At 40.0% G+C, this 23726-nt stretch overlaps 1 protein-coding gene across 3 annotated transcripts in view; it reads left to right on the top strand.

The window, feature by feature from the left end:
* Positions 1–533: 533 nt before the first annotated feature.
* Positions 534–23726, top strand: part of arid4a (AT-rich interactive domain 4A) — a 40124-nt gene continuing 16931 nt past the window's right edge. For 2 of the 3 annotated variants that reach the window (XM_018764161.2, XM_018764159.2), the window contains exons 1-15: positions 534–758; positions 1684–1748; positions 2338–2448; positions 4444–4509; positions 5102–5192; positions 15218–15297; positions 15395–15489; positions 15798–15930; positions 16051–16130; positions 17503–17579; positions 18620–18774; positions 21539–21611; positions 21806–21900; positions 22703–22800; positions 23267–23534. In XM_018764161.2, coding sequence (XP_018619677.1) covers positions 1743–1748; positions 2338–2448; positions 4444–4509; positions 5102–5192; positions 15218–15297; positions 15395–15489; positions 15798–15930; positions 16051–16130; positions 17503–17579; positions 18620–18774; positions 21539–21611; positions 21806–21900; positions 22703–22800; positions 23267–23534 — 1428 coding nt within the window. In that variant the 5' untranslated portion in view covers positions 534–758; positions 1684–1742. Of the gene's footprint in view, positions 771–1683; positions 1749–2337; positions 2449–4443; positions 4510–5101; positions 5193–15217; positions 15298–15394; positions 15490–15797; positions 15931–16050; positions 16131–17502; positions 17580–18619; positions 18775–21538; positions 21612–21805; positions 21901–22702; positions 22801–23266; positions 23535–23726 lie in introns of all 3 variants that reach the window. The other variant, XM_018764160.2, reaches the window with a different exon arrangement.

Genomic DNA, 23726 nt, shown 5'->3' with positions numbered 1-23726 from the left:
GGTTCTAACGCCCGCCATTGCTTCGAGCAGCAGCCCTAATTTGACCTTTTTGTAGCAGTTTCCTCAATTGTACTACCCCAAAATTGCACCCAATGCCACACTGAGGTTTGCACACTATTATAACTGAAAACACCGAACATCAGCAAGCTACAACTCGCAGTACTTATATGAACCAACCTGAATGAAAGACGCATTCCACTTTCCCTTCGCTTCTTCCCCGAAATGGAAAATTTTACTAGCGAAACAAAATGGCGAACGCGATCGTCGTCGGCACATGCGCAGTAAGATCGCGGACTTATTTTTACTCCGTAACGCGTTTGCAAATTCGCACTTGCGCATAATGGCAGCCAAGCTATTCAGCCCTCTTTCAGTATGGTCACGGAGCCAATGAATGGTTCAGGAGGGCCGTGTCTGAATCTATTGGTCCAATGGTCAGAGCGGGGAGCCTGACACTGGATGAAGTGAAGCCAATCAAATTTTGGAATCTGTGGATGCTTTGTTGTAAAGAAATTCGATAGGAATGCACCAATGGAAACACGATGTTGAGAGCGCCGCTTTCATATCTTCCAATCACGTGCTAGTGAATTGTAAAAGCTATAGAAATGTAGGTCTCGGAGAACCAATCGTAGCTTTTAGCCACGACCACTGGTGTTATTGCAGCCAATTGGGTTTCGAGAAACACCGTCTTCACTCAACAGCTTGTTATTTCGTTTATTGCTTTGCAAACCTGGCAAGTGGATAATAGTCACATCGCCGATGTAAGTATGGGTGTAAGTAGTCGTCAAAAATATATGAACAACGACATTTGCTACTGTTAATGTTTCTGTTTGCCTCATACTTATTTTTGCGCATTGACAGTAGGTGGCTAAGTCACTGTTTCGCAGTTTTTTTTAACGAAAAGGAAGAGGCGGGCGAGGAATTGAATGGCAGGGCCAGTCGGCTTGTTTTTGCGGCGCTTCTCTCCTTTTGTGGACGAACTTCGGTAAACCGTTAATTCGCTGCGAGCATCCCACTTCGCCCTACATTCTCTTCGTTAATGTGGGCGAGAGCCGCCGGTACGAAGAGCGCTTGTCCCAGCGGCTGCACAATTCTTGTGGGACTAGCTAGGCGGTTTAAATCGCCATGGTTGTTGCTGGCTGCGAGCTGGTGTGAGCGGGTAACTTGGCGGAGCGCGACGTGTCTTCCGCTTTCCCCCCGGAGCACCGGCGCGTTCCGCCCTACAAGCCGCTCAGCTCGAAACTTTTACTGGTGAGCCAATGCGGCCCGTGATAGTGGTTCGTGGGGGCCCGTGGGCGCTGACACGACACGAGTGTCCGACAGGACAGGACGCGGCGAGGCTCGAGCCATGATGGCGACGTGACACGGAGTGGGAGAGTCGAGCGGGAAGACGACGGAGACACAGCGGCGCGCTGCTCTCACGCGGCGGATTCGCTTATACGCGCGTAGAACCGCGAATCTCGAGCGTGTAAAAGAGCGCCAAGCTGGTTTCCGCGAGCACTTCCATAGCAGCTCGTGTGAACGTGCGGCGGAGGTTGGGGGGGGGGAGCTGAGAGCGCGCGCGCGTCACGGTGTCCGACATGTCTTCGTGTTACTCTGCACCCGCCGTGTCTGCGTTCTGCGTTCCTCTCAGCAGGAACAATTGAAGCGGACCGAATCGCGTTCTTAATGCTCTCTGTATTTTAGTTTCTGTTTTTCAGTGCTCGGACACCCATCGAGCTGGAATCGTTCAAATAGCCGCCACGATGAAGGTGAGTGAGTGCAGGAGACACCTCCCAGACTCAGACTGTCCATCCGATCCCTCTGTGCACTGACTGTGTGTATGTGAGAGGCTACGTGCCCTCCTCCGCTGCTCCAGTTCTCAGGCTTATTATTGCTGAGAACATTTTTGTGAGTAAGACTCGCTGCACAGCCACCCTCATGCTAATGATACTCCCCACCAGGAATGAAAGTGTGTGTGTCTGTATCCATCCCTCTGTCTGTCCATGGTGTAGATATAGGACTGTGCACAGCATTCATGGCATGCACCTATGTGTTCAAGGTTGCAATGGAAAGTTATGGTTAAATGTGATGGAGGTGTGAATTAGTATATCCCTCTCATTGAAAGAACACTTTTCCCTTCAATATTAACAAATGTTCAGTTGTCTGTTATGGTAGTACAAAATGCATAATGAAATACAAGTGTTTTTGGAACTTTCTGAGGAATATACTTGTTATAGCAATACTGGATTGGAGTGCGTGGTAAAAGCAGCAAGTCATGCTGCTTTACATTGTCACCGAGTTGCTGTCGTTGAGGTAAGGTCTTCACCTGGTAGCATGTCTTTCTACCTCTTCTTACAGGCAGCCGATGAGCCTGCCTACTTGACAGTGGGGACTGATGTCAGTGCAAAGTATCGCGGTGCCTTCTGTGAGGCAAAAATCAAGACTGTCAAGAGGATGGTGAAGGTCAAGGTGAGAATGTCTTTTTTAAAGTTGGGAAAATGCTGCAGCACGCCATCTTAGTGTGTGTCCTTCAAATGGTTCACAGTAGTTGCTTTAAAATGAATTGGCACCAAGGCTGAATTTGCCTTTGTGACTTCTAAGTTACCCCCCCCCATTTAAGGTTGTTTATGTAGTGGGTTGGTAATCAAAACTTTGATTTTCATAAATGACTGCTTCTTGAGCGCAGTTTCTTTTCATGCACAGTCTGTTTCTCTATTGCAAGGATGTGATAATTTTTCTTGCCTTAAGATTTTGGCACTCATTTCCGTTGTGTGGTCTTTTTACCCACTATTTGTAATTATTACACTTTGGGTCAGGCAAGGAAACTGACTGCTGAATTGCTCAGTGATTGACTTGAAGGAGTCCTTCCTGAGTGAAAAGTGATTGAAATGTTTATCCTCAACCATGGTCTGAGATCTTGAAGACAAGTGCTGCATATTTACTCTTCAGTGGCTTTACTCTTTGGTGCCCTCACTCTTATGTGTCTGTGATGGCAGTCATGCATTTATTGTTAGAGATGACGGATTGTTTAGTAGATATCTGCACTATCTGGAGTTGTTCCGTATTAAAATGGAAACACTCTGCTACCTAGTTTTGTATTACCCAGCCATCTCTGTCTGTTGAGCAGTATTATTTACTTAACTATGGTAGACTTTCTGCCTAGGACTAGTTTTCCCAGAATAAAATACATTATTTCTCATTTCTGTTCTTAAGCAGTACTCTGGCAAATAAGAAATAGTGTCAAGACAGAACTGCAGCTGCTGAACAGAAGAGATATTTTTAGAAATTGCTAAAAATACTAAGATGTCAGCAGAAAATAATCCTCAGTTTTTGATTGCGCCAGTGGACACAGTTTTTGTAAAGGTTTATAAATTATTTTTCTTTAAAAAAAAAAAACCCCAGATATTATATACATGTACCTGTTCGCATCTTAATCTTGTGCTGCATTGGAGTTACTGTAAATATGTTCTTTATGGGTATATGTATAAGTTAATACACTAAGTGTAACTGGGTTTGAAGATCAGAGTTCCATTTTGTCATGGAACGATGGATGTCATGGGACACATCGCTGGCACAGATGCTGAAGGTTTGGTAATGCATATCTGTGCATTTTCTGGGTAGTGTCAAGTGTGCATTGCACAATGCCACTGAAACACCAAGTTTTTTCAAGTGTTTGGATGTCTTATGGCTAGTTTTACTTATTAGGGGCAAAAAGGTATGTCACTTACAGTCTGTCTTTAAAAACTGGCTGAAGCCAAACCAAGTTTATTCGTAAGCTCAGTCATTATCATGATGGGACCAATTATGCATTTCAAAGCAGAATGTTATCATTTGGTTACAAAAATCACTTATGAATCTGCTTTAAATCTCTGACAGTCCAGTAACTTGGGAATAGGAAGGCGGATGGGTTTGTGCCACAGCTGATGTTTTGTAGTTTTCTGGTGCTGTTAATGTTCCTTCACACCTTGTGGACTTTTTCATGTCTCCTTTCACCTCCTGAAATGTGGTCGAGAAAATTACATCTGGGCTTGCAAGACATTTTTGATTGTTGCATCACTCTTGTTTAGAAATAAAAGGCCCTTAGAAATACACTCAATATGTTTAGGGTTCAACTGTGATAAAATGCTGTGCTATAAAAGTACTGTTGTCTTTTGCATGAAAACATGATTACTCCGTTAAGATTGGTTGTTCTCATGTCTGAAGTGTTTTTGTAGATGGTTTTGTATTAAATGCAAGAGAAAGTAATAGATCATGTGGACATGTGACTGTGCTGTGGGATGAATGGGTCGAGGGACAGACTCTGTAGGCCGGCACACCGTTCCCATGGCACAATTGTAGATCAGTGCATGGGTTCACTTGGCAGCCCTTTGGCGGCTAATCAGAAAGTTCACAGCCTTCACATTGCGCAACCAGATTAATTTACCTTGAACGGACCCCCAACCCCTCCTGTTCTTTATTTTGCAGGTGGTACTTAAGGGGGACAGCACCTCACAGGTTGTTCAAGATGATCAAGTTAAAGGACCTTTAAGGGTAAAAGAACAGTTCCTTCAACTTCCTAGCTGTTACTTGAAAGTTTTAGTTTGCTGACTGTAAAAGTCTGTATTTGACCATTGAATGACGTGAAGATGTGTGAAAAACAGGAAATGCTTTTTCAACACCAGTTTCAGGAAGAGTCCATCTAAGTTTGTACAGTTTTAGAAGTTCCTAAGTGCCAAATTTTCCATATACTCTGTTACAAATGTGTAGAAGTCATTATGTTTAATATGCATTTTTTTTTTTTTTTTAAAGTCCATGTCTTATTTCATTGGACACAGTGGCCCCTGGTAAATCCAGTTTTTTTTAATTAAAATTATCTTGAGGTAAATTAATCAACTGTGTTCAAACCCAGGTTACTAATTGTTCACTTGGGATGAAGGCTCTGGCTGTTTTGCACTAAACAAATGCTGACAGAATTCAGCTCTGGCGAGCTCACATGAGCATGTGACCTAACATGGGGTCAGTTGTACATAGATGCCACTGCTGGTCTTTGGGAGGGAAGTTACACTATCTGAATGTTCTACTGGACCACTGCACTCTGCCTTTGGAGTTGAGCTAACACAGGTTTGTTCTCATTTTTAAACAGGTAGGGTCCACAGTAGAAGTGAAGAGCCCAGAAGGTGGCCTTAGCGAGGCAGTCATCAGCAAGCTCACCGATGCCAGCTGGTACACTGTGGGTAAGTGTTTGGACTGAGTCGGCACTGTGTTCGTGGGCTATGCAGCAGTGCTGCAATGTTCAAAATTTTCCAAGGATTACTTCAGCCTTGTAAACTTGTTTTGAGGAAATGGAGAATGGGTTTCTACAGATCTACCTTCCTTGGTGGACTCCCTTCTGCCATTGGTTGCATTAATTTCACCTGTTTTCAGGAGGTGTAATTTCTGTTCCGCTGTATATGGGCTCTGCTTGCTTTTATTGGTTAGCCTGACCTTTGTTTTTCCCGTTATGGCTGATACTGTAGTTGGAGTAGCTTTTCTGGTTTTATGGTTCCTTTACATTTTTCTATATTTGTTCTAAAGTAGCTGTGTGTTAAATGGATGAAGTCCAGTCTGTGGATGACTTATGAGTTTCTTGTGTAAATGGAAATGAAATACTGTGTCCCAGCACTGAGAATTGCTCACCATTTCCATCTGATAGCAGCATTTCACTGAAGACAAAGTAAAATACTTTTGGAATATGCCTTAGGAAAAACATTTGGATTGAAAGTGTAACTTGATGTCTTTGTGATTCCACTGTCACTTTCACTGCCAAATCACAATTAATAAAAGATTAATACAGTAATCCCTTGCTTAATTTCTGGGTAAGGTTCTGTGAAACGCTGAGATAAAGTTATGATTAGTAAATATTTATTTTCATGAAATACAACACTAAAATTTTAATTAATCTAAAGTGAGTGGGGGAAAAATGTAATCTCCACAACCTCCTGTTCAAAGCCAATTGTTAACCAGTTCATCCCAAAATCATGTGAAGCGTTCAACAGTTCTGGCTATTTTCATCATTTATCTTAACTTATTTACGGGGTATGCTCTTTTTTTTAAAAAAAAAAAAAAAAAGCAAAAGAATGCATTTAAGTTTTAGTTGCTAATTTATTAACATTGAGCTATTTTAAAACTGATTGAAAATGAAAATACTATGTCCACATATTATTCAGTGCTTACTCACTCATTCTTCCCATAAACATACGTGACGTTCGATGGTCAACAAGATGACGACACACAGGAGCACCAGATTTGACCTGTAAACACTTTGTTTAATGGAGTCGGTCTTTGATTTCATCCCTGTTCTGTTTGGGTGTGTCTTACATTTACATGTATTCCTTAAGGAGATACTTCTACAAAGCAATGTATATCTTGAAGAACAATGCAAGCACTGGCACACGAAAGCTTGTTGTATTAATCCTGGGCATGTTCACCTTGTGACATCCATAAATGATAGAAAATACATATGGGAGCAAATGCAATTAAAAATAAACTGGCGAATGCTATTTTTGCAGCTGAGACCTCTGATGGTTTACATTTACTCATTTAGCTGACACTTCTCTCCAAAGCGACATACATGTCAAAGAAAAATACAGTGAGTGCCTTACATCAACAGAAAGATTAATCAACAGCAATAGATGATGTACTGTACAGGGCAGGAAACTTATGGCATGTCATTTATGAAATTGTGGCAGTTTCATTTTATAAAAATCAGCCTTTTGTTATGTGGCATACTTAAATGAAAGGCAAATATCAAGTACAAGACAAACCTGTTAAGGACCATGTTAATTGCACTTCAAGGTTGAAAGTATATCTATAGAAAGCCAATAAATAACCAAATAATATTTGATTACTTTTCCCAGGTATAACCAGAAACTAAGGCATAAGTAAAATAAAATATGCAAAGCAGTGTTTGATTTATTCATTTTCATCATTCCAAGTTCTGCTTGGAGTAGAATGTTGTACAACTTAAATTTCAGAAGTAAACGTTATAATTAAAGTACAACTTTGGTGTAGTGGAAGCCTTACAGGACCATGTTCTTCAAATGCACTGTTTTTGGAGGGCTTTTTGGTATTTGTAAGGGGTGAAAAATCAATGGTCACAGAGGTTAGGACAGAGACCAATGAAAGGTGCATTACTGCAACCAACTGGGCTGGAGTGTGGAAGGAAGGTATTCACAGTGAGCGCAAAAAAAAAAATATTCCTTCTCAACCAACACAGTTATATCACATCAACAGCATCAGCTCTTGGCATAGCAGGAATTATGTATGCTCCTCTGCTTACTGTTCCACAGTGACGTACAGGGCAATTGAAAGACACATAGATGGAATGAGTCCTTGATGCAAAAAATTTGAATTGAGGGTTTTAATTATAAAATTCTTTAAAGATTAATTTTCTTATTGTATCTTATTAAAATTTAAGACAATGGTTTTCGAAAACCATTGTGTGTTTATAAAATATTTTTTCATATACAGTAAATTCTCCAGTATAATTTGCGTTGTGTGATAAACGGTGAACAGTGTGAAAAGATGACTTGGGAAAAGTAAAAGTTTTTCTGAATCTTTTCATAGAAAACATTTTTTAGATATGTTGGTTCAAGAAAAATGGTTACTTGGCTAGGATCCTGTTAACCCATAAATCCATATGGTAACTACAGTATGTGCTTTTTGGGTATCAGTAACAAGGCAATTGCAATATGATTTAATCTCTATTATCCTAGGAGGTGTATGGAATACGCTATGTTCCGCCTAGAGGACTCCAGAAGTGTCAGAACCAGCTGCATCATTTTAGTTTTTACACAGCAAGTGGTACATTTTAGTACTAATGAACATTTAATACAGTGAAGACACCAATAACAAATGTGCTATTTGTAGGAATTGGGACTTGTAGGTGTGTCAGTGTTACAATTTTTGAGATTTAAAGCCCAAGTGTTGAGGGGGGGGGCCCTGGGTTGGCTGTATCAGACCATATGTTATATGGAAGTGATTGGGTTAAGGAATGAGAAGTAAGAGACAGTGAGTGGGGTTTTTTTTTTTTTATGCGCAATACAAATTGTATCGTAAAGTAACAAAGCATGCATTATGCACAATTAAAAACTTTCTTAAATAAATAAATAGACTTGACTGATTTTATTCTTTATACTTAAACTTTTTGAAATATCTAAAATGTAAGGTAGGGCTTTTTTGCAACTTATTACCTTCTAGAAATGACATTGTTAGTTCCTGTCACGTGATGCTGCTAAAAGAATTATTTCTAACAAATATCAACATGGAGCTAGGACAGAGATTGTTATGCATGTTTGTTTCGTTAATTTGAGCACAGTAATACGTTCTGATACTTGCCACAGCAACGCAGGATTGTTTCATAATGAAAAGTTTGTCTTAAAAGTCTTGTCCTGTTTATTTACTTAATCAGCGTGTGGTGTGGTACGCTGGTCAGATGGTCTGCAGGACTCTCATCTGTTTTGTTATATAGTGGAAAAAGTAAGAACACCCAACAAACAGATGTTTTTCAACGTTTGCATATGTGGATATTTGATCTTTGAACAGTATTGAGAAAGTTGATAAGCATCTTATTCTTTGCTGTTATTCAACAGAAAAGTGAAATGTAGTTGTGGTCAGTGGGAAAAATAAGTGCACCCCTTGGCTTCAATAGGTGGTCCTGCCCCCTTTTGTCAAAAATCACTTCTAGGCATTTAGAAGTAATTGTAATTCTAATGAAATCAGTCTCCTACATTGACTAGGAGAAATTTTTGCCCACTCCTCCTTACAGAACTCCTTCAACTGTGTGAGGTTTGAGGGCTTTCATACATGTACTGCTAACTTCAAGTCTCCACACAGCATTTCTATTGGGTCAAAATCTTGGATTTGACTTTTCCATTCTAGAACCCTCCACTTCTTTTTCAGCCATTCTTTTCTGGACTTCTTGGATTTACTGTTTTGGGCCATTGTCTTGTTGCAAGGTCCATTTATGGTTCAGCTTCAGCTTAGTGTCACATTCTCCACAAGTACTCTTTGGCACAATGTGGAATTAAATTAATTGTTGACCTGTATGATGGTAAGCTGGCCGGCCAGGGCCTGACCAGGAAGGCAGCCCTAAACCATCATATTTTCACCACGATGCTTTACAGCTAGCATGTTTTTTTGGTCAAAGAACAGTTTTTGATTTTTGCCAAACATGACATTTGGCATTGTGGCCAAACAGCTCTAAGTTTGTTTCATCCTTCCAGAGCACATTGTCCTAGTAGTCCTGTAGTCCCAGGTGTTGTCTGCCAGACTTCAGTTATGCATCTATATTTGCTTTTGAGACCTCACATGTACAGAAAAGTGCAGCTTCTTTCAGAAGTTTGATTCAGGTACTTTGACACTGACAAGGCAAGACTTGTCTGTAAATCCACTGATGTTTTCCTGGGTTCTTGGAGATTGCCTACAACATTGTTCAGTCACCTCTTGGGCTGAATTTGGCATGGCTGGCCTGCTCTGGATGGACTACCAGTGGTTTGAAATTTTGTCCAATTGTAGGTGAGTTTTTGGACAGTGGAGTGATTCACCACAAATGACTTGAAAATGGCTTTAAAACCCTTGCGAGACTCATAGACATCAACAGTGTTTCATAGCAGTCCTTTGATGTTGGCGTGATCCAGCCACACACCTCTGTTGGTAAGATCGAACCTGAGCGCATATTTCTGATGTTTGTGAAGCACTGCTCTCCAGGTTACGCTCTAATGTCGTTCTAATCATTTGCACCTGTTTTGGTGCACATGGCTTTAGTTTTAGGCTTTTGGTGCAGTGATAAAGGTGCGAGTGTAAAAGCATTTTCTGCACAAGGAAACTGCATTTATGTTCATTAACATTTCTCCATTTAGCAGATGCTTTTGACCTAAGGTGAGTTAGTGTTAGATAGAATGCAAGTACACTACCTACAGGGAGTCACTCGTATATGTACCAGAGCTGCCCTCATACGTGCCTGCACATACTGTAAGCAGTTAAGTCAATCCTGTATTTGAAACATGTCTTTGGAGTGTAGGAGGAAACTGGAGTACTGTGATTAAACCCATTCAAACAGTGGGAGAAAATGCGAACTCCACACAGACTGAGTGAGTATGAAAACCACATCTCGCACTATCGTCTTTTGGACAATAATGGTACTTGATTTAAAATGAAATTTTTTTTCTTTTTTTTTTTTTTAAATTTGGTGTTTATCATTATTATTGAACTTATGATAAAATATCCCTGTATCAAAAGTGCTAAAAAGGCAAAAAAAATTTTTGGGCTGCTTGCTTTTTCACAGCACAGTATGACTATTTTCAGTGAAAAAGCACTGGAAACTTGCTGCTTTCTTCCCCTATTAGAATTGATGGAAACTGCAGAAATAATGTAAATAATTCTATTGGCAGTGAAGCCCTTGGAATTTGTCTGAGAACACAAATTAAAAAAAAACTTTGTTTCAGGTGCCTGTTTGAGATGATGATTTATGCATTTAGCTACGACAAACTAGTTCACTTGTGTCCTTTAAATTTCAGTGTCATCGCTTTTCTGAAAAGGGCACGTTATGTATGACTTATGTGTAAATAAAATGCACCTGCATGGTGTGCTTCATTATTACCCATTAAAAATTTACACATTAAATTGCATTGTTGTGCTGTTTAACAGTGAGCAGTGTTGTCTTCATTGGGAGGGGGTGCTGAAAGATTACCTGTTATTGCAACATAGTCCACTTTGGGGAAAAGTGTCTAATTGTATGCAAAATTGGGCATGGTTTTACCTGAGGCCTGAGTAGTGCGAGTCACTTACTCATATGTTGCTGGAGGCATTGGAAACTAAGTGATCATCAGTCTCATGCAGAGGTCTGGTTGAGGTTTGTTTTTTTTTTTTTTTTTTTTTTTTTAAAGAGTATTAATGTTCATTCGGTTAACTCTTTCTGAACTGTTTTCCTCATATGTACCCCTGTGTATACTGGCTTTTGTTTTATCCCATGTCTTATAAGCTCTTGATTGAACACGGAATTATACAGAAATGCTCATGTTTGGGTTTGCAGACATTCAGACATCAATTTTTCACAGGTACAGACAGTCCCCAGATTATGAACGAGTTCCATTGCTCAGTCTGTCTTTAAGTCAGATTTTGACGTAAGTTGGAACAGCTAGGCAGAGTGGGTATCTAATGTCAGTTTGTGAAATGTTTGTCTTGGTATATAGTGTACCTTTCCATGCTTAAAAAGACATTAAAGAAACACTTCTGGATACACTAAAATATCTTTAATATAACTACAGGAATAATAATACAGGGGAATAATGTGATGATAATAAATGTAACTACAGTATTTGTAATAGAGAGATACACAGAAAGAGATAAGTATTACTACTGTCATGATGAAGTGCAGGATCCTTTATTCACAATCAAAGGACTAGACGTGTTCTTGTGGTTGGGGACTGGCGAATGGTTGTCAATTGGCAAACTGGACTGAGGCGAGGATCTGAAATTGTGGTCAAGGGACAAGATGGGCAGTTGTTATCAAAGAGACGAAGGGGACTGGGGAACGATGAAGGACAGGACTTGGAAGAGCAAAGAGAGAGAAGTTTGAGAACGCGGAGGGGACAGTTGTCTCAAGTGCGATTCCACAAATGGGAAGAGGTCCTGAAGTGTCTTTTACAGCTAAGTGCTCCAATTGAAGCTGCTGGTTGAGGTGCGGGCATGGTAGTGACAATTCCAGTATTTATTATAGTGTGTGTGCATACGAGCAAAACATTAAAGAAATTTTAATGTTCACTTTTCCAGTGTTTTTTGGCATTTCACCTTTTGCTTTATTATTTCCACTTTCGTTTCAATCATGATCATTTTCCTTTTCTTGGATGCATCACATTTACTCGTTGGTGCCATGGTTAGGAGGGTAAAAACAAGAAATTTAAAACCAAATACAGTAACACACGAGACACTGTTAACAGCAACGTGGTCTGACTGAAAAGAACGAAGTCTTTGTGCTACCTTGGGCTCATGTGCCCCACACACGAGCCAAAAAAACCGCTGTACATGCACAATGTTTTGATGCGTGTCATAAGGTAGCACCCGTTTGTTAATATGAATCATTCTATGTAACTTGAATTTTTAATAGGCTTAATATGAAGTTTTCATTTTATTATTTCAGGGTGACAAAATTATCTTCCGGTCAGTAAGGGGGTAGTTCTTAACTACGGGTTGTATATAAGGTGGATGTTCGCAATCCAGGGACTGCCTGTGCATAATCACAGGTATAGATGTGGACAAAATTCTTGAAACAAAGTGGAAAAATAAATTAACTTTGAAATAACTGAATCAGTTACAAACAGCCATAGAGCTGATTGATGTGAAGTTTTCAGTAAGTAGTGTATGTCAGCTGTAAAAACAAGTCTGACAATTAGTCAGTTTTCAAAGCAAGAGAGTTATAAAAAGGCCAAATAGTTAGTGCCTGAACTGCAGCTGTATTGTTTGCAAAAACAGCAAAAATATTTAATGCATCAATAATAATAAATAATGGCAATGGCACAAAAGTAAAGCCTCAGATATTACCACAGAACTGAACTGGCACCTCTGTGACCCAGTCTCAACAAAAACTATATGCCATAAGCCTCACAAAGCTGGAATTTATGGGAGGGCTGCCATTTGGAAACTGCTTCAGTTCAAGGCCAACACACATAGACACGTGACCTAGTGTAAGGAGCACAAGAGCAATAAGGAAAAAAGTATTATGGTTTGGTGAGTCATCTTTCACCCTATTTTCTACATCTGAATGACTTTATATTTGAAGAAAGCCAAAGGATGCTTTCAACTCACAGTGTCTGTTGACAGTTGTCACATGTGGTGGTGGACCTGTAATTAGATCCAATGACTGCTCCACATAGTCATATAACAGCTGAGGTGTATAAGGCTGATTTACAACATCTTGTGGACCCTGTGGTACAAACACTGTTCCTTCATGATCTTCACTCTCCATTATGATGAAGTCAAATGCCTCCCTAGTCAACAGATCTAAACATCTTTGAAACTTTTATGAGGAACTTAAGTATATAGTGCAAAGTAAATTTCTGCCTCACCCATCTCTCAAAGAACTCAAGGCTTTTCTTCCTGAAGAACAGTGCTATATGTCACTGCACAGAATTGGGGACTTCTAAGACAGCATTGCAAGATGGACTGAAACTATTCTGAAGGCATAAAGTGGCCTTTCTCCTTCAGTGTTCTGTCTTAATTTGTGTACGACCTCTAATATTTGTGCGCACACGGAGAGACAGGAGAAAGGGTTACCATTGCAGGATGCATGTGAATACGACTTTCTTTCCCCATGTTCGTGTTGCAGTGCATTTTTCCAACTACACTAGAGTTGTACACTCATAATGTAAGAGATTGACATAGTGTAAATCTACAAATAGCGTGTGAAAGGTTCAGTATACGAATATTTAGGATATATCATGATTGTTCACATAAAAAGTTTATATAGCAATTAACATGTTTATGAAAAATGCCTGCTAATTACTCATAAAAAATGTAATAAGTTAGCAAGCACCAATGTACACACGAGCATGTGTAGAGTGAGCGACTGAGATACCGTGTTGGTATCTGAGGGGTACAGAGTGACTTGAGCCTAGAGGAACCCTCTCCTATTGGTTGCTCAGCTGCTGTTCAGTGCCTTCAGAACTGTTATTCTTGAGCTGTTTTTCCAATGAGTTAGTTTTTTTAGGAATATAAGGGAACCGGTTTTCCCTTATTGGTTTAATGAAAATTCACCTAAAATTTCGACACAATATTGTGCATGGTCCCTAGGGATGTGTGTAATGTTAAACGGGGTATGTTGGCTGGTAACTTGTAATCAGGTTTTTTTTTTTTTTTGACATTATTACCTCTGAATAGTTTTTAAAATGATAAAATCTAGTTAAGCAGTTAAGTGGTTCATTAACCCAGAAGAAGCTTAATAGTAATTTATTCGGATTTGCTTCTTTTGAGAAAGAACAAATGAATGAAACGTACTGGGTCAATTGAAACAGCTTACACACTTGGCTTGTATAAAGTCATTGTCTGAAGCATTTCTTTTAATTAAAATGTGGTTTAATTTGTCCTGTCAACAGCTCTCTTAAGCAATGGTCAAAATTCTGCTGCAAGAAACCCAGCGCTCACATGTATTTGAAGACTGGGGTTAAGAAACCATTGCTTTTATGTTGTATTTACACAGTATAGATATGCATATTTATTACATAACATAATATGCTATCAATTCAGTAGTGCTTTTCTAACTTTTATTTAGGCTCTAACTTCTGTTACAGAAAATAGGAAGCTGGGTTACAAAAGCAGGAGTGCAAAACAGAAAAAAATGGGCTGTATTAAGGGTACTTTAACAATGTTTTGTTTTTACAGTGAGGGGTGCGGTTTAGGGTTTGGGGTTCGAGTCCTGCTTGGGGTGCCTTACGGTGGATTGGTGTCCCGTCCGGGGTGTGTCTGCTCCTCCTACAGCCTTGTGCTCTTTGTTGCCGGGTTAGGCTCCGGCTCACCATGACCGCGCTTGGAACAAGTAATTTCAGACAGCTTGTGTATGTTTTTATAATGAGCAGCACATCTCAGTTACCCAAGAACACACTGCTGTTCTTCAGTATAGTGAAATGTAGCAGGTAGACATGCTTCTGTGCTCCATCTCAGTCCTGCTGTGATTTTACGTTAATGCTAGCAATTTAATATCTACTGGACCACCAGTTTAAAAAATGGAACCAAAAGACGATACTCTGAGTCTAATATCCCATATATTGTGTTAGTACTAATGAAAAATTACTTCCAGAATGACCTCTAGTGCATGATAAAAAGTGAAGTTATTAACAGCTATTTGAGTAAATTAGACTTTATGCTGAATGTTTGGTATTAACTTTAGTGATTGTTAGGCAGGGCAATGAGTATCTCTGTAATCTTTGCAGTATGACTTAAGTTCTGGCTTTGCGATATCTTCGCAGACTACCTTTGCTTGAGCCAGTTTTCTCCTGAACACATGCACTATAGGTGAACTGGTATATATGTGTTTGCACTCTGGGAACCAGTATACCTCCAAAGGGTGCACTCTGCCTTACTCACTGGGATTAATCGCTGTGACCCTGACTGCATTTATTCGTCACTGAAAAAGGATGGCAGTTTGAGTTTGACACTTTTAGAGAATTTACTAAGTGTATTGGTTAGTTTGTGTTGTTTTTTCAGCTTGACATTTCCCCTTTTGCAGTATTTGATGACGGGGACGAGAGAACACTTCGGCGGACATCTCTGTGCCTGAAAGGCGAACGACATTTTGCTGAAAGCGAGGTAAGGCCTGTACATTGTACTTGCATTCCTCAGACTTTTCCACTGATTTGTGCCATGATAGAATCATATGCTGATCCCTGCTGCTTCTGCAACCTAGACTTTGGACCAGTTGCCCCTTACTAACCCAGAGCACTTCGGCACGCCTGTCATTGGGAAGAAAACAAACCGAGGGCGGAGGTCATCGCTGCCTGTGTAAGTGCTGTCTGGCCAGGGTGCTTGTAGCGTAGCCACACTGGGAAGCAGAAAGTACATCTTCAGTTACTTAGTGCTGTGTACTGGCAGTGTGTTCATGGCAGACACACCTTCTGGACTTGTCAGATTTTACTCCATGAAGTGGCAGTAATTGTGGCATAATTTTAGTATAGCATTGCATATCTCTTTCAGCTTTTGTTCCTCATTACAGCAGTGTAACAAACATTACAGCAACATTATAGCAATTTGGTGTGGGGTTCACTGGTCTGATTCTCAAAAGCTTCACCTTGGTGCCTTGTTCCCCTTAGTGCGGAGGATGAGAGAGAATCATCATCCAGTGAGGAAGAAGAGGAAGACAGGCGGCGGTTAAACGATGACCTCCTAGGCAAGGTGGCCTGTGTTCAGACAGGGATGGATCAAACATCCTGGTACCTGGCCCTCGTGAGTGACTCCTGGAAGTGTTCTGGTCCTGCGGAAACTGCATTTTCCCCCATCCTTTAAAATTCAGAAGGTTGCCGCTGTGCATTTGTAACAATGTCTTTTTTTCCCTGGCTTGCCTAGGTGATTTCACCCAGCTGCAATGATGATCTGACCGTCAAAAAGGACCAATGTTTAGTGCGATCGTTTGCAGATTCCAAGTTGTACGTTTTTGTTTTTCTCTTGACTGTTGTCTGCTTATTTGTATGCCTTTAACATAAAACCAAAATTACAGTTACAGGCAGTCCTTGGATTAAGAATGAGATCCGTCCCTCAGTCTCTCTGTAAATCGGATTTATGTAAATCGGAACAGTTTGGTATGGTGGGTATCTAACATCAATCAGTCAAATGTTTGTCTTCGTATATAGTGTGTTGCGTACCTTTCTGTGCATAAAAAACATTAAACACTTCCGGATACACTAAAACATCTTTAATATTACAATACAGTAGTAGTAATAATAACAATAATACAATGTAACGATGATAATAATAATAATAAATGTTACTATCGTATTTATAAGAGAGAGGCAGAAGCACAAGAGAGAATGTGTGTGTAGGTATAAAAAACATTATTTCCAACGTTTGTTTGCGTTTCAGCCGTGATCTTTTCCGTTTTCTTTGATGCCTCACATTTATGCTTTGGTGATATGTTTAGGAGGGTAAAAACAAAAAAAATTCAACCCAAATACAGTAACATACACGAGACACTGTTAGCAATGTGGTCCGTGTCTTGCTGAGCGGGCAGGAGACTGAGATGTGTGGACCCAAACGTGTGATCTGTATTGTTGGTACACAAGGGAGCAGGTGAGATTCGTGGTCAGGGACAGGCGTGAGTGGGTCGATGCACAAGCGTAGGTCTTGGGGAGAATCTGATATCGTAGTTGAGGAGGCGATGCAAGCTGTGAACGTCAGGAGTGGGAACGAGGGTTTGAGGAAAACGAGGGACTTAGAAGGACAGGTAAGGTGTTGTGGGTTCACTCGAGAGCACTGGTGAGACGGGTTTCTCAAATGAGATTCTGCAACCAGAGTGTGCAGTTGTGGCTCTTTTATACCCCGCTACTCTGATTTCGGGCAGGTGTAGAAGTTCTAGGCCAGGTCGTGGGCATGACAGTCCGACTAAAAAGAACAAAGTGTTTGTCCTACCTTGGGCCCACGCCCAAGAGCTGACCAACTGCTGTAGACATGCATTGTTTTGATGCGTGTCGCAAAGTAGCGCCCATTTGTTACTACGACTAATTGTTTGTACAGTAACTCACATTTTTAATATGGTAGGCTTTATGGGGGGGTGATTCGTAACTACCAGTTGTACACAAGTTGGATGTTTATAACCCAGGGACTGCCTGTAAATGTTAAACCCACATATATTATTGTATTTGTACTGTATTCGAAGTTTCCTTGATTTTTGTCCTTTAAAGTGTGTATGTCCTAATTGAGACAAGTTCTTACTTTTGCAATTCAGACATGACTACTCACTTTTGCATAATGCAAACTTGCTATTTGGTTTCACACTTTTTGCATCTCCATCTTAACTTCCAGCTACACTGTAGCAAGAAAAGAGGTCTGCGAATTGGATGTGGACAGCATCTCCAAGTTAGAGTTTTCCTGCAAGAAAGGCAAGTCTGATTGTGTCTGTGTGTGTGACTTCTCAGCTAGCTTGTGGAATTGGCAGTACTGAGTGCCATCACGAAGCAGACAGTGTATTGACATCAACCATAACATTTACATGTATTCATTTAGCTTACTCTTTTCTCCAAAGCGACACATATCTTGTAGAAAATAGTTTGTGCGTTACCTCAGGAGAAAGAGACATAGTTGCAGATGTATGACTCTTCAATACAGTTAGTTTCCTTCACCACATGCACTGGCGTTCATCACATAAGTAGCTGCATAAAACTTTACCAGAATATTGCCGATTCTTGATCACCTTCCTAGTCTTTTTTTTTTCCCCGAAATACATATATACATGTACGTTACATTGCAGGAGTGGCTCTGTAAAGGACTGATCATGAACATGTATACCTTACGGGCATGAACATTTATACCTTACGTGATCTTAAGAGATCATGGGTGACGTGAGTTCGGAAGAGATTAATTAAATTGTTGTTGCTGCAAGGCAGTTAATTTATTTTTTCGCTTCTGATACTGTAGAAATTTGAAATCTGTAGTACTTCATAAAACTGTTCCTCCAGTAGCTGGTACAATATGTTTTTGTCTTTCTCATTTCTTTTAACAAAAGGAGTTTTTAGGTAAAGAAACATTACGTTTTAAAGAGATAAAACTGCAAATCCTTCATCTTTATCATTTTTGTACTCTTAAAATATAGAGCCTGTTGTATTATCGGTTCCTTCAACTGTCCTTCCACAACTGCTTTTGAAAGTGTGCAGATTTGTAGCAAATGTTTTTGCCATGATGTGGATGAGAATATATAAGCTCAATTTACTGCTGAATTGCTTCTCACATTAATGTTCAGGAACAATTTTATAACAAAGGGTCTTCATAGTTAGTATAACCGGTCAAGTGGCAGTGTGGATTAGTTTTTATAAAATGCATTCAAAGTCATATTTAACTGACAAACACATTCTTTCATTTGTATGGTAGCTGTTTTGAGAAAATTGTTGCTGCAAATATTCTCACTTGACTGGCTTCTTCTCAGGATGCGATGAAGCTCTGCTCTTTCTCAACACGAAGACAATACCAGAGAGTTGGAAGATGGACATGAGTGAGATCCTGGAGTCGTCCAGCAGTGACGACGAGGATGGAGAAGATAAGGACGGTGAGGAAGAAGAAAAAGAAGCAGATGAAGAAGAGGTAAGAATGAAGTTTCTCATATTTCAGGCGTCTCTATTCACCAGCAATGTTTGATATGCTGCCAGCCATTTATGAACACTAAACTTTCCATCAGGCTGCTGTTTAAGGAGAAACATTTTATTTTGTGTGCAGTGGGTTTTATTGTTTTGAAAACAAGATTCAAGTACATCTCTACAATAAAATATAAATGCGTTCCTCAACTTACACAGTTTGGATTTAAATAGTTTGTAAATACAATCACTAGATTGCAGTCTAAAAGTTTAATAATACAACTTAATCCCCTCATTTACTCACAGGATAGGTTCTATTAACATCAAATAAAGCTAAAATAAACTGGTAATTCATTCTAATACTTCTGTTTTCATCACCAGCTTACACGATGGAAGGTATCACTTTTCTCTGTATTTGAAATGTTGGGTGAGAGGTCGGATGAAAAGTGGACTGGATGACAGTTTACTGTCTAATTTGCATGAGGTATCACTGAATTTGCTTTAAAATGTATTGTGTTAGGCTGTAACTGTGAGAATACTATGCAGAAGTGGTCTTACTGTATATCTAAATAACTTAGGAGAATGAAACAGAGTGGAGAAAGGAAAGTGAGTTGGAGAACCACTTAAATAGTATTAGTTCTTAAATAGTGACTGTTAATCTCCTCACCTGAGGATATCAGAGTTGGCCAGGAGGAAGCAACCAACTCATTACATAAATGTTTGTCAGCATCTAGTTACTTTGTTTCGCTATCAAAAACAGTGTAATGGACACGTACCTGCATTTATTTGCTGGGTGGTTTTTGTAAAAGTCTCAGATGTGGCCATAATAAATAAATAAATACACTGCCTGAAATCTGTCTGTGAAGCTGCCCTTTCCCCTCTCACAGCACTATTTGAATTCCTCTTCTGAGTGCACTTTGCTGTCATCTAATGGCAGCAAGTGGAAATGCAGGCCATTATTTACTCCAGAAAAGTTTAAAAAAAAAAAAAAAAAGCTAAATAAGATGCAATTAAAATGAAACCAAGGCATTTTCTTTGACGACAACTCTTGTGTTTCTAAAACAAAGTATGAATGTGTTAGCTTGAAGTGTCTAATTCATATCCTGACCAAGAAGTCGATTAGACCTTTACTTTTTGACAGATTGCAGTTTATCTCGGTTTGCTCAGTTGTTGCTGTATACCGTACACATGTGGTCAGTTCCACAGAAGTGTTTTAGTGAGTCATGGCAAACAGCCAACAGCAACAATAGCGCTCATTCTTTTTTCCTCGTGGAATCCAAACCAATTGCTGTCAGCATGGCTTCTGACGTATTCCCATAGCAACCTACAACTTTCTCTTATTTAGTGTAAGCGGTAGAGTTTGGCTGTCTGCCCGTGGATGTGGGCCATTGATCTTGTGTGCAGGCAGGGCAAATGTATCCTCATGTTTTCCTCAGTGACTGTCACAAGGGCCAAGCTTTTTAGTACATGGCCCTAGCTCCGCAGAGTTTCTGCAGTTATATATCAATTGCCTGCCTGTTGAAAAACAATCTTTAAGTAAGTCTTATCAAAAAGGTTCATCATTCTTGGTTATTTTCCCTACATTATGAATATATTACCTTAAATTCTAATTTTGATTCTTACAACATTCAAGATGCACAAAATCTTAATCTTAACTATTTCACTTATTTGCGTTACAGTAGCCTATCTTTTATAAAAAATTTTAGAAATGGAAGTGTTGCCACAAGTTTATGTACTTAATTTTACTCTTGAAATTGTTTTTGGCTGTGATTGTGTTCTAATTTTACATATTGCTGGAATCAGTTGAAAACAGTTGGCGTGAATGTAGACTATCTGTTTCAGTTCTTTGTACTCGTCATTACACATTAAAATTCATCACACATCCTTTGCCCTGGAACTTCAGAAAGTAAATCCTCCCTCTGTTCTGTACATTTTAAGTATCTTTTTTTCCTTTGAGATTTGGTGAGGTTTTGCTTCTTTTTGTGAGAGACAGTTCTGTATCCTTCTGTTGGCATCAGGCTGAACGTGTTTTTGCCATACTTAAGTATACAAACCTTATCATTTTTTTGAGGCCTAATTGACAAAACCACAATCTCATGCTTTCCGTATATATAAGTTGATGGCATCATCGGACATTTGCCCTTTTGCAGCAGTACCAGTTTATTGTGGTAATCTGAAGTTATATCTGGGGTCGACATAATGATACCGTGACAATGGTGTTATACATTGAAGTGATGTGCTGTGATGCCATGTTTCTCTTGGCTGTCTGATTAACTGCTGACTGATGGTGAAAGTACAAAACAAACTTACTCAAACAGCACACCAGTGACCACCTTAATATTAAATGTTTTGTTGACCCCGTAACATTTTGTAGCATTGGGTTAAAGGTCAAGTGGTAATATTTGCACCTCTCAGAATCAGATTTATTTGGCCAAGTATGCGTGCACACAAAGAATTTTGCTTCTTTTTTGATTAAATGGGGTTGTCAAGAGTTGTAGTGACAGCAAATAAAAACCTCAACTTACCCATTTAAACGACAACATGTAGAGTCTACAGAGCACTATATCACTTGCTCCTTCAGCAATTTCAGTGTAGATAGAGTTTGCTCGACTGTGCCTTAGGGTCCTGCTCCCACCAGAATCAGTGTATGCTCTGTGTGTGCTTGGCACTGTCATCTGCCACATACCCAGTGCTCATTTGTGTGCGTGTGTGCGTGCGTGCGTGCGTGCGCACGTGTGTGTGCGTGTGCTTGCACGCACCCTTTCTTCCTGCAGCCGGAAAGTGAGCCAGACCCTGAGGAGAGGGACCATTTCCTGCAGCAGCTCTATAAGTTTATGGAGGACAGGGGTGAGTGCTCTGTATAATGACAGTGGGTAGATAGAGAACTATTTTAAAACTGCAACTTTAAACGTTTCTGTGCTGGCAAAAAAAAGCTAAATTTTCACTTAACTTGCTCTGCACATTTTGGGAAAGTGTCCACAGGTCACATTTGAAATATTGTTTGAAATAAATTATACCTCCTCTGCTGTTCTTTTGCCCAGGTACTCCAATTAACAAGCCTCCTGTTCTGGGCTACAAAGATTTGAACCTCTTCAAGCTCTTCAGGCTGGTGTACCACCAAGGCGGCTGTGACAACGTCAGTTCTTTTCTTGAAATGTTTCAGTGTTGCTGCCACTAAATTTTGAGTTATGCAGAAGCATGGGCCAGTGTGGCCAATGGTTCAAGCGCTGTACGTTAGGGGACTTCACTGATGGGGTGGTTCGGTACCAAACACCCAATCAGGCTGGAATTGGCCTGTCTGTGGAAATGGCTCACAGTGAATTACACACAAATAGTAACATACTAAACACTGGCTGTGCACTTTACTGTATCCATTGTTTACCAAGCAGCTTACAGGGGGGGCCTGAAGTTGAGTCATCTGTCCAAGTTTGAATGTATGCTGATAATTCTATAAATGTGTGAGACAGCTGGGGTTCTTTACTCAGTTGGGTGTCTATAGGACTGAATTAGGGGATAGAACCTTTTACCATATGTTACATGATCTGGTTATGGCTGTTTAGTGAAAAGCAGTTGGTGGCTCACTCCTTACCCATTGGATGTAGGTTTGTTCTACAGTCAGTTTGGTGTGGGTTTGCTGTGAGAATTTTTCTAACATGAAGGAGCTAAAAAAAAAAAAAAACAACAAACATAAAATTATAGTGTGGCACAGCCAAAAAGATTAAATAAAATGGCAGCAGCTGTTAGTTCACATTGCGCACACAATCCTTTTTCGATACTTTTTACATCCAAAATCATTTTTTGGATCATTTCATTATGCACATGGCAATATTGATCAACCCTTGGGAAAAAATGGAAAACTAAAATAATTGAAACATTGGGCTATGTATGCTTAGTGTTTTAATGAAGACAAATGTATTGAGATGATAACTGCTTTACAGATTGAAAGTGGGGCTGTGTGGAAGCAGATCTACATGGACCTGGGTATTCCTGTTTTGAATTCAGCTGCATCCTACAATGTAAAGACAGCCTATAGAAAGTAAGTTTGACATGATATCAGGTGACATTTGTGAGACAGTGCAGTGGTTGTCCAGGGGCAAATTATAAGGCCAAACTGCATTTTTCTGCTGGAAGTGTTTCATATCATTGTCCATTGTTGCTGATCACCTGTGAATGTAAGGATCGTGGCACTGTGTGTGTTCATGTGTATGGGGACATCTGGTGGTATAGTGGTTTGAGCTGTTACCTTTAGTCCAAAAGGTTGCGGGTTTAAGTCTCACCTCTTGCTGTAATATCTTTGAGCAATGTACTTACCCTAAATTGCTCCAGTAAAATTACCCAGCTGCATAAATGGGCAAATAATTGTAAGTAGCTTAACACTGTTCGTCACATTGGAAAAAGCGTTAACTAAATGAATTGATGTAAATGTTTCTGATTTCTGAGTTTTTGTGCCAGGTACTCACTGAAGCTGTTTATTACAAGTAATTTCTGTTATTGTACTCCAGGTATCTTTATGGCTTTGAAGAGTATTGCCGGTCAGCCAATATTCAGTTCAGGACCATCCATCACAATGACCCCCGACCTCCTCCTAGGAAGGAGGAGAATGCAGAGGTGAAGGATGAGGCACACAATGGGTCTCAGCAGCTTGATGTGGAGCTGTCAAAGGAAGTGGAGGCCGAACATGCAGTGGGAGAGGAGAAGGCCTCTGTGGATAAAGATGAGTCAGGCAGTGAAAGTGAGAAGGAAGAACACAAAGAGATGCGCTCCCCCAGGGTGAGTGTAAGGTATATGCTAAGTGGTAGCCCTTCTTTTGACACCCGACGTGGTACTCTGCTTGCAGGGGTTGTTGCGGTATAGACTAGAGCTGGGCAGTAATTATTGAAAGTTAAAATCTTAAGATGGTATCTTACAGTAAATAAGGATTTTCAAATTTCATATCTTGGATTAGAGGTTGAAAGCACGAGC

Source organism: Scleropages formosus, chromosome 15 (assembly GCF_900964775.1).
Source record: "Scleropages formosus chromosome 15, fSclFor1.1, whole genome shotgun sequence".
NCBI lineage: Eukaryota > Metazoa > Chordata > Actinopteri > Osteoglossiformes > Osteoglossidae > Scleropages > Scleropages formosus.
Note: the sequence above shows the minus strand (reverse complement) of the source record. Positions and strands in the feature narration are given on the sequence as shown.